The 12,762-nt window shown below is 30.8% G+C and overlaps 2 protein-coding genes across 2 annotated transcripts; both read left to right on the top strand.

Annotated features, from left to right (window-relative positions):
- Window positions 1–1,009: 1,009 nt before the first annotated feature.
- Window positions 1,010–2,626, top strand: LOC123913979 (glucan endo-1,3-beta-glucosidase 8-like). Its single transcript, XM_045964931.1, has 2 exons — window positions 1,010–1,359; window positions 1,519–2,626. The coding sequence occupies exons 1-2, from the start codon at window positions 1,010–1,012 to the stop codon at window positions 2,624–2,626; spliced, it is 1,458 nt and encodes a 485-aa protein (XP_045820887.1).
- A 2,972-nt stretch (window positions 2,627–5,598) lies between these two features.
- LOC123913981 (S-adenosylmethionine carrier 1, chloroplastic/mitochondrial) lies at window positions 5,599–11,034 on the top strand. The gene is made up of 13 exons (XM_045964934.1): window positions 5,599–5,704; window positions 5,842–5,920; window positions 6,597–6,698; window positions 7,264–7,346; window positions 7,527–7,603; window positions 8,780–8,870; window positions 9,160–9,213; window positions 9,303–9,398; window positions 9,508–9,597; window positions 9,955–10,006; window positions 10,203–10,264; window positions 10,432–10,512; window positions 10,668–11,034. The coding sequence occupies exons 2-13, from the start codon at window positions 5,863–5,865 to the stop codon at window positions 10,803–10,805; spliced, it is 984 nt and encodes a 327-aa protein (XP_045820890.1). The 5' UTR covers window positions 5,599–5,704; window positions 5,842–5,862; the 3' UTR covers window positions 10,806–11,034.
- The last annotated feature ends 1,728 nt before the right edge of the window (window positions 11,035–12,762 follow it).

The raw sequence follows: 12,762 nt of genomic DNA, 5'->3' as shown, positions 1-12,762 counted from the left end.
CCTATAATCTATATATTTTTTTATTTTTTTTATCATTGTATTTTGTTTTCCGCTTGTGTCACGTAACACGTTGTAGTCATGTTTCAATAATCGAGACTCAGCGAAACATGATTACTCATTTACTCCTACTATGATGGAAAAGAAATAGAATAGAGACTCCAATAATGAAAATTTATGACAAAATCTAAAATAAAAATGACTACAGTATATTATAGTACTCTGTGCGGACAACAAATATAAATAACTCGGTAAATTATTGTGAATTTTTTTATTGTAACCACACAATATATTATAACCTCTTGAGTCTTATAGAATTTAAATAGATCATAAATTCTCTTTGTTGGATTTAGACGGGAGCCCATGATCATTCACATTAAACTAAGAGTGACAACACAAGTGATAGAGACGTTACATCTTTATAAAAAAAAAATTACGGATTGAATTTATGAGTCACATTACTTGTATTTTTATATTTTGTTCGTCCATCACTTCAGACAATACGGAAACTTTCAACTTACACTTTATACACAATAATCTCCCCTCAAATATGAGTAAATTCAATTGATCATAGTGAGTCAGTTTAATTCATCATGCTACAATCACATGCAAATAAGTCTCACGTTCTTTGGCAACAGCACACATTGATTAATGCAATTTTTAAACCAGCGTGATTTTATCAATTGTTTTCTCTATGTAAATCATAAGTATGAATATATTTGAATTTCATGTTAATAAATAAATTAAGAGTCAGTAACAACTATAATTAGAAAATTTTAGTCAAAGAAGAAAAACTATACTTAGAAAATTAGTTACACTAATAGCTTAAGTAAGTAACCAATTCTATTTTAAAGCTTTATTTAGACTCTGTATCAAACTAAACACACGCATTAACATCCAACTGTGGCTCATATAATATTGATCATTCAATCTTAAGAGTACAAACAATACAATGTGTACACTCACTAATTAACTCTATCTTTTGTTACTTTCACTTAATTACTCACTAATCATGGCTCGAATAGAGTTTCTTATGTGTGCAATAATTATTCTAGCTCATTTCCAACAATGTAGTTGTCAAGAAGTTGTACAAGGTGTTGGTGTTAATTGGGGTTTATTAGCCACTAATCCAATTGATCCTCATATTGTTGTGAATATGATTAAGGATAATGGAATTAAAAGGGTCAAGATTTTTGATACAGATCCTTGGATTTTAGGTGCTTTTGCTGGCACAGACATTGAAGTTATGGTTGGAATTCCTAATGATCAGTTGAAGAAACTATCTAAAGATATGGATGAAGCAGAAGATTTTGTTAAACACAATGTCTCTAAACACATGCATGATGGAGGAGTGAACATAAGGTAATTTATATATATATTTTTCGTGTTTTATTTTGTAAAACATATCATAAATTTACGAGTAAATCATCGTTTTAATAGTGAAATCAGAGGGTCTATACAAATTTATTTTGAAATCAATGTAAAACATATCGTAAATTTTTGTTTCGCCTTTTATTGTAGATATATATCTGTTGGTAATGAAGCCTTCTTGAAGAGTTATGGTGGTTCATATATAGGGACTACATTTCCAGCAATGCAAAATGTTCAAAAAGCTATTAATAAAGCTGGTTTGGGAGACAAAATAAAGGTGACCACAGCTTTAAATGCTGATGTATACGACACTAGTTCAGACAAACCGTCAGGTGGAAATTTTCGTGCCGACATTTCTGACGTTATGAAACAAATAGTGCAGTTTCTCGATGAAAATAAATCACCATTTTTAGTGAACATATACCCTTTTCTAAGTCTATACCAAAATGAAGCTTTCCCTAAAGATTATGCATTCTTTGATAGTTCAAGTAGAACAATTACCGACGACAATCAACAATATACTAACGTGTTTGATGCAAACTTCGATACACTTGTTTGGTCATTAAAAAAAGTTGGTCACCCTGATGTGTCAATTATGATTGGTGAAATCGGTTGGCCAACGGATGGTCACCACCATGCCAATCCAGATAATGCAAAAAGATTCTATCAAGGTTTCCTTAAGAAAATGGCAAACAAAGAAGGTTCGCCACTTCGTCCAGGGCCTATGAACGTATATCTCTTTGGTCTTGTTGATGAGAATTTGAAGAGTGTTGCACCAGGTGACTTTGAGCGTCACTGGGGGATTTTCCATTTTGATGGAAAACCTAAGTTTCCGATTGATTTGTCGGGGAAAGGACAAGATAAATGGCTTATTGGAGCAAAAGGTGTTCGTTATTTAGACCGTAAATGGTGTGTCCTAAGTCAAGATGTAAAAAACTTGAGTGCAGCTTATGGATCTTTGAGTTTTGCTTGTGAAGCAGGTGATTGTACAAGCTTATGTTATGGTTGTTCTTGTGGAAATTTGGATGTACCGGGTAATATTTCATATGCTTACAACCAATTCTTTCAAATGAATCAACAAAGTGTTGAAGCATGTAATTTTGAAGGAACAGGTACTATTGTAACAAAAGATCCATCAAATGGAAGTTGTGTGTTCCCTATAGAAATTTATAGTGGTGGAAGCATGCTGAGAGGAGGAATTCATATAGTTAGAAGCATGTTGATTGGGTTTGTATTAATTTTCTTAACATTTATATAATAAAGTATGCATATGCGGTTAGTAAGGATTAGGGAGGATAGATTTTAGTAGTTTACATGTAAGTTTTATAAAAACTAGTGAATATTTGAAATAATATTAATGGCAGAGGGCTGATTTTGACATTTTTGCAAGTATTTTGAGTAACAATTGACATTTCCTCTTAAGTTGATTTTAACTTGAAATTAGAATAAATAGTTTTGCATTTACAATTAATTAACTTTTGTCCTTTAATTCATTGTTCTTTTACTTTTACATGATATCACCAACCAATTGTGAAGTATAGTTTAAAAAATTAAAATTTTAATATGAATAAATCATACACACTTTTTTCATTCTCATATATTAAATATGATTTTACAAGTCATGCGGATCAATCACGAAAAACACCAACCACTAATTATTACATGCATACACAATAAATATATTAGGATCCATTCTCCTTAATTTTTCATGTAATCTTACTTACATCATTATTTCTTTGATCCCTTTTATTTTTACTAAGATAAACGATATTTATTTATTTGTATTTTTCTCTTATTTCTTTTCATATTTTCTTATGTTTTTTTCTCTTTTCTTTCCTTTCATATTTTTTTGCATATATTTTTTAAAATAAATAAAAAAGATAATTGTGCAAACTTACGAATTACATTGCTACTACAAAAATAAAAATATATCCTTTAACTATTTACAGAGAAATTTTTACTTGGGCACAAACCCAAGAAAAAATTATTTAAGCACACGCTCAAAAATGTAAAAAAGTTAAAGCAAAATTAATAATGTCGCATCATTTTTTCTTTAAATTTTTTACTCGTGTGTGTGACTAAATGATTTTTTTGGGATTTGTGCCTAAGTAAGAATTCCTCATATTTACAATATTATTAAAATAAATTTATGTTCATCCAATAATTATACATATTATATATTATCGAAAAATATTTGGTCTCTCTAAATAGTATACATATTATACACTAGTAACCTTATAAAGTAAAAGGTTAAAATAAACTTGTTGCCCTTATACGTATTTTAAATTTCATTTTGAGTACTTATAAACAATTTCAACAAGTTTTTATCCTTGTTTTTAAGTCAATTCACGTGTATTGTTAGAAATTTTGATTTTTTTTGCGGTTGTTTAGTGCATTATAAAAAAATTTATTCAAAAGCTTAACAACGGATGCATTATTTGTATTTTTAAAGTTTTTAATGCTTAAAAATTTATATTTAATTCATCTTTTGTTAAAAACTTAAATTTTTTTGATAGAAATTCTGATAATATTATAAATAGGACATAAAACTTAATCATTTGATTTAAAAACAAGGACCAAAAGTTCTGACGAAAAATATTTTGATAAAAAAACTGCTGAATATTTAATAAGAATTAAAAAAAAAAATTGACATATTTATAGGGATCAATAACTTGTTCCGGTTGTAACAAGTCAAAATGAACTAAAGGACTTTTTTTTTACTAAAATAAATATATATTAATTTATATTAATATATATTTTAAAAAATATAAAATATGATATATAAACAAAACTCGTAATATCATGTTAATATTTAGCATAAAACAGCGTACTCGTACAAATAATGTGATCGAATCAAAGTGGTTAAAGTACTTATGATTGTGGATTTGTATCGTTGATGATCCAATCATTGGTTGAACTAGTGATGAATTTGTCAATTTAAATCAAACCAATATTGCAACGACTACAAGGAATGTTAATTTCACACTCTCTAACACACTCATTTAAACACACTATCGTCTATTGGGCCACAGCAGTACCCCACTTTGCTAATGATTTCCCCAGTAACCTGATTAGTCGGTTGAGAATCATCATCCACTTTTTTTCTTTCCTTGAAAGTATACTGATGTATTTTCTTCTCCATCTCCACAAGCTCTTTTTGCAATTGTCGACATCCATAGGTTTACTGAGGAGAAAAAAAAACTCTTTCTCCTTGAAAGTTTGAAGCTTTCTCCACAAAATCAATCTTGGTATATCATTCTTCAATTCTCGTGAGAATCTTTTTCTCGTTTTGAATAATGATAATGGAGAAAGTGAGATTACACAGATAGATTTTTCATATTTAAGTGAAAGGTTTGATTTTTTATATTAAGATAATAGAGTTTAGTTATATATACTTCTAATCGTATTATAATTCAATCTTTTCCTAACATAAAAAATAATTTTTTTATCTAATTCAATTTCTTTCTCAACTGCTTTGAATAATATAAATTTGAATTGCTAAAAATTCAAAAGATAAATTTGAGAACAAACTCACAACATCCAAGTTAGCATACAACGACAAAATGCTTGCAAACGTGACATAGCCTACAATTATGACGAAATTGAAGTGCTCAAAATACTATGTCTTAGAGCCTGCAATGTTGAAGACGTAAAAGTCGTTGATTGAATATGCACCGAGTCGAATATAATTTGTCAATATGAACTAAACAAACACCACGCAAAGACGTGAAACAGCACCAAAATGACGACCAACACAATGTCGCATTAAAATGACGAAACAAGAACAAATATTTTAGAGGAGTCATTTTAGATAAAAAATTATCCTAAAACCACGTTTCTTTGATGAACGAGAAAAAAGAAACAACTAAAATTTAAGAAAATAAGGGGCGGCTGCAGTTCGCGGTAGTTGTTGGTTGAAACTTCAAAGAATAATTTGTTGTCTACATTAAAATTTCAAATACTAATTTAAATAGGGCAAACAAAAACAATTATTTTAATTATAAAAATGTATTTCATCTTTACCTGAGTAATATTGTATTGAAATTGTAAATACATTATTTATAATGTCTCTTTTTATTAATAATTTGATGACTAAATTGACCCAAAAAAACATATTGAAGAAAAAAATGATTAATAAAAATAATTATAACACAAATCATAATTTAACTAATCTAAATGTCAAAATTGTTAGGTCGTGAATATGTATACCTGATTTTTTGACAAATATTACCCGATTTAAATACTTGTTTTTGTGAGCATATGAACAACTAACGTGCAGCTTAGTAGAAGATAACTTGTTTCTGCACACCCTTCCTCTCCTCTCTTCACTTCCCAGGTTAACTAATTATCTCTCTCTTCGGAATACATTCGAAACGACCTCTGTTGTTGTCGTTTTAGTTCTTCTCAAAATCGAAGTTTTGTTTGTTAAATACTACAGTACTAACTAATTCGCTTCGTTTTCAATTTTTTCAGTTCTGATTTCGTTGGCCATTGATGGCCCCTCTTACACTCTCCGTTACGGTGCAAGATTCTGCCATTTCACCATCATCCGGTAGTTTTCACATTTTCCTACAAGAATATTGATTTTGGTTTTGTTGATTTTTGCTTCATAATTGTTTGTTACACTCATTTATGATATACCAATGCAATTCAGTACAATTGGAAATTAACTGGATTTAGGATTGAGGCTTTGTTTGGATAAATATCTTAATTAAGCGCTTACAACTTAAATGTTTATCATATAAGTGTTTATGTATAAACTATTATTACAATAAAAGATAAAATAAAGTCAAATTTGTTTCCATATAAGCAATAAGCTCTTTTTATAAGCTATCCTGGAGAGTTTGTTTCTATAAGCTCAAAACAGCTTATGGACACATCATAAGTTGTTTCCAAAAGTTCTCTCAAACAATCTTACAGGTGTTTATTGTCAGTAGATAGAGTCAATGAGTCAACCCAAACAGGCTCTATATTCACGAGGGAATAAGAGCAAATCACTAATTTTACGATATTATTGATTATTGATGGTCGATGAAAAAGAATTATCAATTTTATGCATAAATTATTATAAGCAGAGTTTTGTTATTGATTAGCATATTAGTTATTTTAGAGAATGCTTTATGGTAAACAGTGAGAATCTCATATTCTTGTGTTATTTTAGCACATTGTCTGCTGCTATGTTGTGCTATATATGCTTTCTCATTTTAACATGTTATATGGTTTTGCAGATGCTTGTACTAAGAGAAAACAGAACCTGGTTCAGAAAAATTCTTTTGCATCTATTACCGTGGGACAGGAAAAGCCATTTGACTTCTTGCGCACTTTATTTGGTAACACTAACTAACTACTATCACATATCTCCTTTGTTGTTCAGTTGTAGCTAATAGTGGATATCAGTGTTACAATACAAGCATTATTCTGATGTCAAAGTGAAAAGGAAAGACATATTGATAAAAATAGCAAATTTTTGCAATCTAACATCTCATTATTTTGTATTCCAACTTCATGGTCTCACATACATCAGTTGTGTTCCCTTCACGTGTCTATATTTAAAAGAACAAGAATTATTTTATCTGATTTGATACATAATTTTCTCTTCTTTTAATGGTTGAGGGTATTATTACGGTTACTTCTTATTAGGACTCAAATGACTGCTTTCTTTATGGCATACCAAAATATTATATTTGTCAAATACTTTTAGGCCCTATTTAAGTAGAAGGCTGACCAACTCTAAGATGCTATCCCCCAACCCTTCTTTCATATATGCAGTGAGGAGTTGGCACTCTTTCCCTATTATACTACGCTCAAATATCTTGATAAGTTGATAGGCAATACTATGATTGGGATGGATTTTTGTATTTCCATTTTTCTGACGAGCTTAATGGCATTTTGCAGAGGGTGTTATTGCAGGAGGTACAGCTGGAGTTGTTGTCGAAACAGCTTTATACCCCATTGACACTATAAAAACACGTCTGCAGGTAGATTTTTACATCAAAACAAATTATAATGACTATTGAGGGTTGTATTTTGTTGTGTGCTATACTGATTTCTATTTGATGCTGTAATAACATGTCTTTTTCTTTTTCTTATTAGCAATTTTAGAGGACTCCCATTTTTCGCACAAAATGTGCTGATTATGTTTGTTTTTGTTTTTTTAGGCTGCTCGTGGAGGAGAAAAACTATTATTGAAAGGCCTTTATTCTGGATTGGCAGGGAACCTTGCTGGTGTCTTACCGTGAGATCCTCGTGGATAGCATGATGTTTCAAACATTCTAGGTTTTGTATGTTAATTAGAAATTATGAAAAACTCTAACTTGAAAGAAGCCATAAAGGCATAAAGTTATTGGCAAGCATATGGCAAATTTCAGCTGGATTTGAAATATGGTTTATCTAATTCTTGGATGTGATTGGAAAATTGTCACAAACATACGAACCAAACTTTCCATTTATTTGTTAAGACAACTGGAGTCAGGTTATGTGAAAATTATGCAGATAATATTTAACTGATATTGATATAGGAAAGAAACAGATTGAAATCTCCTGTCCTGAGCCATTATTTAACATAATTTTAATATTGTGTTCCCCAATATAGATTTTTTGTTCACTTTTGGATTCTTGGTTGCTCTCGTAAAGCTCTTAACCCTAGCGTGGTCTTGTGTTCTTTTCATATGGTGTACGAGCATGTATGGCCAATATTTGCATTTGTATATAGTGGGATCAAAGTTTGTGTGTCGCTATTTCTTGTATGATGGGGTTTGACATCCTATTACATAGAGTTTGCCTATTTGGCATTTAATTGAAAATTGTAATCTGAAAAGTAAACAAAAGTCAAATTGGATTAGTTTGTGGTTCTATCTTACCTAGACCCCCCACGCATAGCAGGAGCTATACAGCATCACATGCCTCTTTTTTGGGGTTCCATCTTACCCATAGAAAAGTTCATGCATTATAGAGTTTTGAGACAAACTGTTATCCTGAAATTATCCGGGTTGTGGTTCTTGGAGTGTCCTTAAGTTTTTACTTTAAGGCTTAGTAATGGGTTTTCTTGACACTCCATTAGTTAAATATGTTAACTGCAGTTATCTTTGTTGATAATTCTTACAGCCTATGCATCAAGTTCTGTTCTGATTTTACAAAAGGGTGGTTGGACTTGACTCGACTATTAATTTTTTGGACTCTCTCCTTATATAAAACTTTGTTTGGAATAGTAGTATCTTTTACAGAAACTATTTATTTATTTATTTATTCTACATTAATGTTGTATGCATACACTTAATTGAAAGAGTTATATATTTCACAAATTTATTTTAGTGGTTTTCAGGAATTATTGTTCTATGCATATCAGGATATTGATTCATGAATCATATCTAGATTCTTTCTTTAACATCTTGTGCTGCTTTTAAATGTGCAGGGCATCTGCTCTATTTGTTGGAGTTTATGAACCCGCAAAGCAGAAATTGCTAAGGATGTTTCCGGAAAATCTGAGTGCTTTTGCTCATTTAGTAAGATACTGCTTATATAAACATTAGTATGAAGATACATTCTGCTGTATTCACTTTAGAAAAAGGCACATATTTTGCACTTCAACTTATTTGTATCTCATTGCTTTAAAGTCTCAAGTCTGGCCAAATATGGTCCTCTGAAGGCTCTTGCATATATTTGGCTTGTACCGGAGTTGATGCTATGTCTATGTTATCATTCTTTTGTTGCTGGCACATACTTTTATTGATGCAAAATGCTTTAATATTTTTATGGGATTAAAGTCTTGATTCAGTTTTAAAATTTCCTTAGACTGCAGGTGCCATAGGAGGCATTGCTGCATCTTTTGTTCGTGTTCCAACAGAGGTTACTAAATTCTCATATTTGTAACACTGATATTTCCATGGTTGAAACCCGTTTCACTGGACAACTTCATATTCTTCAATGCTACACAGGTTGTCAAGCAACGAATGCAAACTGGGCAGTTTACCTCAGCTTCTAATGCTGTTCGCTTCATTGCATCTAAGGAGGGCTTTAGAGGATTTTATGCTGTATGTAGCTCACTATCTCTTTCTTTTAATATTTTATGACAAATCCTATTCCCCACACCTGTGATATTTTGTTTAAATGTCTCTTTAATATTGATATTTGGAATCACAGGGGTATGGATCTTTTCTACTGCGGGATTTGCCCTTTGATGCTATTCAGTTTTGCCTCTATGAGCAGATTCGATTAGGTTATATGCTTGCGGTAAATTTCTCAAATTCTTTATGTATAGACTTAAGTCCATTTGGTTGCCAATCATAAATTCCCAAGCCACTGTTGTGATGTTTTATTGCTAAGAACGGTTCCTCTCTCGGATCTTTCTGGCAAACAAAATTTATTTTCAAATTTCATGCCGTTGTTTAACCATTAAAAATTTATGTTTACGCATACATAATTTAGTAGCATGTATTTGAGGTTGTAATATAAATTTAAAGAATTAATATCAACATGTAAGATATACTTATTTGGGGTTTATCAAGGATGCCAATGCTGCTGTTTTCTCCACTATTTCATTTGTGATTTGTTGTAATTGGCGATGTGATTTGTATTTCTTTTTGCTAGGCACGAAGAAATCTGAATGACCCAGAAAATGCAATTATTGGTGCTTTTGCAGGTAAATAAATGAAATTATAGGTCTAATGTTACTTGATATATAATTTGAATAAAGATGTGTGGTTATTCAAAATTGTGTTGCTTACATTGTCCATTTATATTTATAATATTTTGAAGATGGTAGGTAAATGGGTTTGTGAGTAACTAGGATTCTTTTATCTTTATTTATATCGGGTATGCCTTCTCTTTTCTTGTAGGTGCACTAACTGGAGCTATAACTACGCCCCTTGATGTCATCAAGACAAGGTTAATGGTTCAGGTAAGATGTAATCCTGTTTCTTTTTTCATTTTTATATCTTGTTACCTGATAACTATAACTAACAATCTATCTACATACACATGATATCTTTTGTGTCGGATTAATCTGCAAGCAAATAACAAAAGAATACAGTCACTGACTAAGTTCCTATTTTCCTCCTCCTTAAGGGACCTGCAAACCAATATAAGGGAATTGTGGATTGCGTTCAAACCATTATTAAGGAAGAGGGACCTAGTGCTTTTTTGAAGGTACATGTTTTCTGTGTTTTCTTCCACACATTGTAGCTCGAATAGTAAAGTAGCATGGTGCTAATTCCTCCAAAAGCATGCACTTTATCTTCTACCGTGGCAAGAAATGTATTTTGGAGCTTATAATATAAACCATATTCTTATATTTATTGCAGGGTATTGGGCCAAGAGTACTTTGGATAGGCATAGGTGGTTCAATATTCTTTGGTGTCCTTGAGAGTACAAAACGTGTCCTTGCTGAGAGGCGTCCGAATCTAGCTTTGCGCACAAACTCAGAAAAAAGTAAAGATTAAGAACATGAGTTTTGATTCTTAGGACGCATTATAGCCAACAAGGATGTTCCATTTATTATCCCTCTGGTTAACTTGAAATGTATTCCATCTTAGTCTGTAGCATTTGAGTTGTTTATCATTAGATATTCTTTGCTTCAAATTTTAGGGTTTGGATTAGTTTAAGAAACGGCTTTTTGCTTTCATTTTTTTTACTAATAATAATTATAAAAGCATGAATTTATTTTTGTTATTTTCTGTTTTCAAAGATTTGTACAGTTAGTTTTTGTCTTCTGCGCAAATATTTAAAACGTAAGAGTTGTTGTAAAATAAACTAGTGTTTTGTTTCGGAGACTAAAAACTTATTCCTGGGAATCTAAGATAGGAATAAAAAATACCTATGTTTGTTATAAGAAAATAAATAATTATTCCTAGGAAATTATTATTACCGGGAACCTTTTATTCCCTTACACTGTGTTTGTTTAGGTAGATTTACTAAAGAGAGAAATAAGAAAGAGAGAGATAGAAAAGAAATTAGCTATTTCTATGGTTTGGATGAGGAGAGAAATAAGGAAAGAGAGAAATATAATGATTAATAACTGACAAAAATAAATCTCTCCATATTAGGAGAGATTTGTGTGACAAGAAGTGAAATAAACAATTTTACAACAATACCCTCATTCAACTAATTTATTTTTTTTGTAGAAAAGAGTAAATTTGTTATTTTCTCATTTTTATTAATTTATCTCTTCTCACTTTTCTATTCATCCAAACCATATAAAATTTATATCCAATTTCTCTTCTATCTCTCTTCTCTCTTATTTCTCTCTTCACTATTTCTCTCTTCCCTATCTCTTTGGCATCCAAACATAGTGTTAAAGCCAGGAATTTTATTCCCTCCTCATAAGCATGGGAACAATTCATTCGCGTTGGTTTTTATGTCTAACTGTTGCATCCCACTACTTGATCCACGTTTTCTTCAAGTTTTGTGAGGGACACAGCTTTTGTGTGTATGCAAATGGTCTTTACTTAAAACAAAAAAGATTAATTATTTATGAAAATTTAAAATTTAAAATAATAATTCTAGTTGTTTAAAACACTAACCAAACACGTTTTTTTACAAATTACTGGGAATAAAATACCTGCCATTATATTCTTTAGAATAAGTTTCCTAGGAAAGAATTTAGAATCCGGAAAATAAATAATTATATTTTTTTTTACGGTAAATAATTACATGTTTTAGGGACTGATAATAACAGCAAAGCTTTAGAGACTTTTTGATAGGACAATGATTGATTACTTTTTGGACAATGTCTTGGGCGAAAAAAGATGCATGAACTAGGTGTAGAATGATGGTTATCGAGGTATAAATCCCAATCACCATCACAAAAGGCAATGCAAGACAATATCAAACTATAAGGGTATGGTTGGATGGGAGAACTTATCTTTCTCTTTTAAATTAAAGAAACTATAAAATTTTCAAATATATACTAAAATATAGACTTATCCTTCCAAAATTCTCCTCTCCAAAATCCTCTATAACCTTACATCTAAACATACCATACCATAATCTTTGTGAGTTTGAAGGGGAGATTTTTGGGAAGAGATGAGTACAGGAAAAGAAATAGAGAAATCTTTCCATTTCTGAGTGTAGAAAATGATAAATAATTACTTATGATTAATATATTTTAAATATTGAGAGTATTATAACAACATAATTGAATTTGAAAAGTTTTTTCAAACCTTTCAAAATCCTGGTTCAATACAATTTGAGTTCCCCTAAATTAAGAAATTTTGTATTATGAAAAAAAAAAAAAACTTCCAAAGCTCTCCCGTCTCCTCCTAAACTCCCAAATAGACCCTACGGAGCAGGAAGCCATGCAATGCAAACAATCAACAATTTTGACAATGCAAAAACCATTAAAGATTAGATGTCTTTGAATAATTTTGTCGGCATACAGAAACGGGAGCATCTATGCAA

Source organism: Trifolium pratense, linkage group LG3 (genome assembly GCF_020283565.1).
Source record: "Trifolium pratense cultivar HEN17-A07 linkage group LG3, ARS_RC_1.1, whole genome shotgun sequence".
NCBI lineage: Eukaryota > Viridiplantae > Streptophyta > Magnoliopsida > Fabales > Fabaceae > Trifolium > Trifolium pratense.
The sequence above is the reverse complement of the archived record's forward strand: the minus strand, read 5'-3'. Positions and strand labels throughout refer to the sequence as shown.